The 2,880-nt window shown below is 29.2% G+C and overlaps 1 protein-coding gene across 1 annotated transcript; it reads right to left on the bottom strand.

The window, feature by feature from the left end:
* Positions 7-2,713, bottom strand: LOC107615902 (cytosolic sulfotransferase 12-like). Its single transcript, XM_016317921.2, has one exon. It carries the CDS (start codon positions 1,463-1,465, stop codon positions 461-463), a length of 1,005 nt encoding a protein of 334 aa, XP_016173407.1. The 5' UTR covers positions 1,466-2,713; the 3' UTR covers positions 7-460.

The raw sequence follows: 2,880 nt of genomic DNA, 5'->3' as shown, positions 1-2,880 counted from the left end.
TTTCCGAAACTAAATCACTGTATTTTCAGAATTGAATATTATACATGTGATGGAAAACTAACACTAAATTATACAATTAGTATTGACAACAAATGTTAATAATTTATATTTTTATTATTGCTAGCTACTTTTAACATTAAAAATTAAAAAAAAAGGAGGGATAATAGACATGCTAGTATTTATTAATCTATTTTAGATTTGTTTTAAAAAAAAAAAAAAACTCTTTTTTAACCTCTCCGCATGAGCAACTAAGAAGTATAATAAGGCACAAAAAGAAAAATATAAGGGAAATTTAATTCACTATTGATGCTTCATCATAATGAGTATTTCAAAGACAAATTAACATATGCCTCACTGGAGAATCTTAAACCCTAAACTTAAATTCCTAGGTTATATTAAGTTTCAATATGCAACAACAATTGCAACAATAATTAATTAATTATATCCTCACCCAAGCAAGCTAAAACGTTAACCCATGTTTAGCCAAAGTATTTTCAATAATTGTGTTCAATTTCTGAATCTTTTGAGTCGTGAGATAGTTTTTCCAATCACCAATTTTACCACGACGGAAGAAAACTTTGGCTTCTACACCATTTGGTAATTTTCCATTCTTATTCACCTCTAAATTGCTTAGGTTATTAAAGCTACATAAGTTCAAGATATCATCCACCATGCCCTTAGATAACTCTTCTTTAGAAAATGGACATCCTATAAACTTAGCTAATTCTTTCAAAACCAATGCAGGATGCAATTTCATTTTCTCAAATGTTAGAATCATTATCTTGTCCGACCTTTTCAAGCTTTCTTTCTGAAACCCTAATGCGTGCTCCCAAAACGGTCCGAACGGACTTACTCCCCTACAAAACTGCTTGAACGATTCATCAATTGACCTAGTTTCTGGCCCGAGTTTGTTTGTAAAATGCCATAGCGAAACGAATACATCTTTAGGATCTCTACAAAGATACACTATCTTACAATTTACGTTCTTAACTGATTCTGGCAAAGACACAAAAGGAAGATGAGTAGAGAATAATCTCGGAGAGGGAATTGAATCAAGGTCAGGAACAAAGTCTTTTTTAGAATAGAGACTAATCTCTAAAAAGGGTACAAGAAGATGAGGGTTGTTAGTAAGCAAAGGATGATTCTTTTGAGCATTTGGATATTTGTGGCGGTTTAGCAATGCAAATGCTAAAGCTTTGATCCAAGTTGATCCTGATTTGGGAGTTGTAACAAGGATGATATCTTTTTCTTTGGCTTTAAAGTGTTTTTGGACAGATAAGACTCCTTGAAGGTGCTTAGTGTCATACCAAAAACCTTGGTATTTGTATATGTTCCTTGAAAGCCATCCTTGTTCTTTTGGCAAGGTTGATACCAATCCCTTCCATTCTTTACTTAATAAGTAGTCTTCTTCTTTTTCTTCTTCAACACATTTGATCACATTATTAGAGAGTTGAGCCATTGCCATTTTGATAAGTCTCTAGGGTTGAATTTATGCATGTATGATGATGTTTCTAAGGTTCACCTTCATCTCTCATTATATATGGACTAGTATTGCTATTTGTATCTTATTAAATTTAGATAAATAATTCTTTTAATATATCACTTTATTTAAATGGACAATTTATATTTGGATAATCTTATATAGGAAGAGCATTTGCTATTTATCAATGTATTAAACATAAAACATAATTTATATTTAGACAACTAATGTTTTAATATATCACTTTATTTAAATAGATAATTATTTAGGATAGAGAAAGATAGACAAACTAAAAAAGAAAAGAAGCCTTGGATATAAAAAGATTAGATTAGGTTAAAAAAAATCAACAAAATAGCAAACTCACATAAGCAATCAATAAAAAAAAATTAGGGCTATAAATTCCTAATAGCAACCTCCTCCTGAAAATAATAACAAAACATCCCCTCTTTATGATAGATCTCTCCTTGATATTCTCCAGTGTTATTATGATTATTCATTCAAATTTCATCACATAATAATACAAGAATATCTTGCTCAAACATATGGTGTTGGCTCACAAATAATCCTTCAAGCACTATTATATGTCAAAATTAAACCACTTTCATGCCAAAGACAAATGATATTATCATCCCCGTTACCCTTCCAAAAAAATCAAGCACAACATGGTTTAAGAGTCAAATTGTAGATATAGTGTATCTATATATGTATGTAAGGATCCTAAGCATAGCATTTTGTAAACAAGCTTAGGTTAGAATTTGGAGAAAGTTTGATAAAATGTTTTTGTTTTTATTTTCTATTATGTTTTCGCTTCATTGTTATATATGCTCTAATTCTTTTTCCCCACATTTTGGCGTGTTAAGATTTTTGTCTTTCAAAAGGAGAATTTATTTTTAAAATTTTGATTTTCAATTCAAATGTATTTAGGAACTACAAAAAATACTTTATCCTTTATACTATCTGTAACAATGGAGACTATTCAAAACTCGTCATTGGTTCAAACATTTTTTGTTGGTTTTCCACGGTATTTCTCAGTCCGACAAGCCAAAGACTAATTTGTCATAGATCGGAACTTCATTTCTGGCTAATGAATTGCTGTATATACACTTTAGGAGAAAATCTATGGTTTGGTTTTTCTAAGACTCTTGCTAAAACAATGGTTTAAGAATGAAAATTTATAAGGATAAGGTCACAAGAAGTAGTTGTAAACTTTATTTACTACTTTTAAGATTGTGCGAAGAAAATGTAAAAATAGAAAAAGAAAATTAGTATAATCATATTTTTTGTTTTCTCCTTAAAAAAAAAATCTTCTAAAAGAAACATTGGAAAAAATAAAAATTAAAATATAAACCAAATAAATAATAAGATTTTATGTTTTTAGTAATATTAAATGAGTAATATTA

The sequence above is a fragment of the Arachis ipaensis genome, chromosome B01 (genome assembly GCF_000816755.2).
Source record: "Arachis ipaensis cultivar K30076 chromosome B01, Araip1.1, whole genome shotgun sequence".
Taxonomy (NCBI): Eukaryota; Viridiplantae; Streptophyta; class Magnoliopsida; order Fabales; family Fabaceae; genus Arachis; species Arachis ipaensis.
Note: the sequence above shows the minus strand (reverse complement) of the source record. Positions and strands in the feature narration are given on the sequence as shown.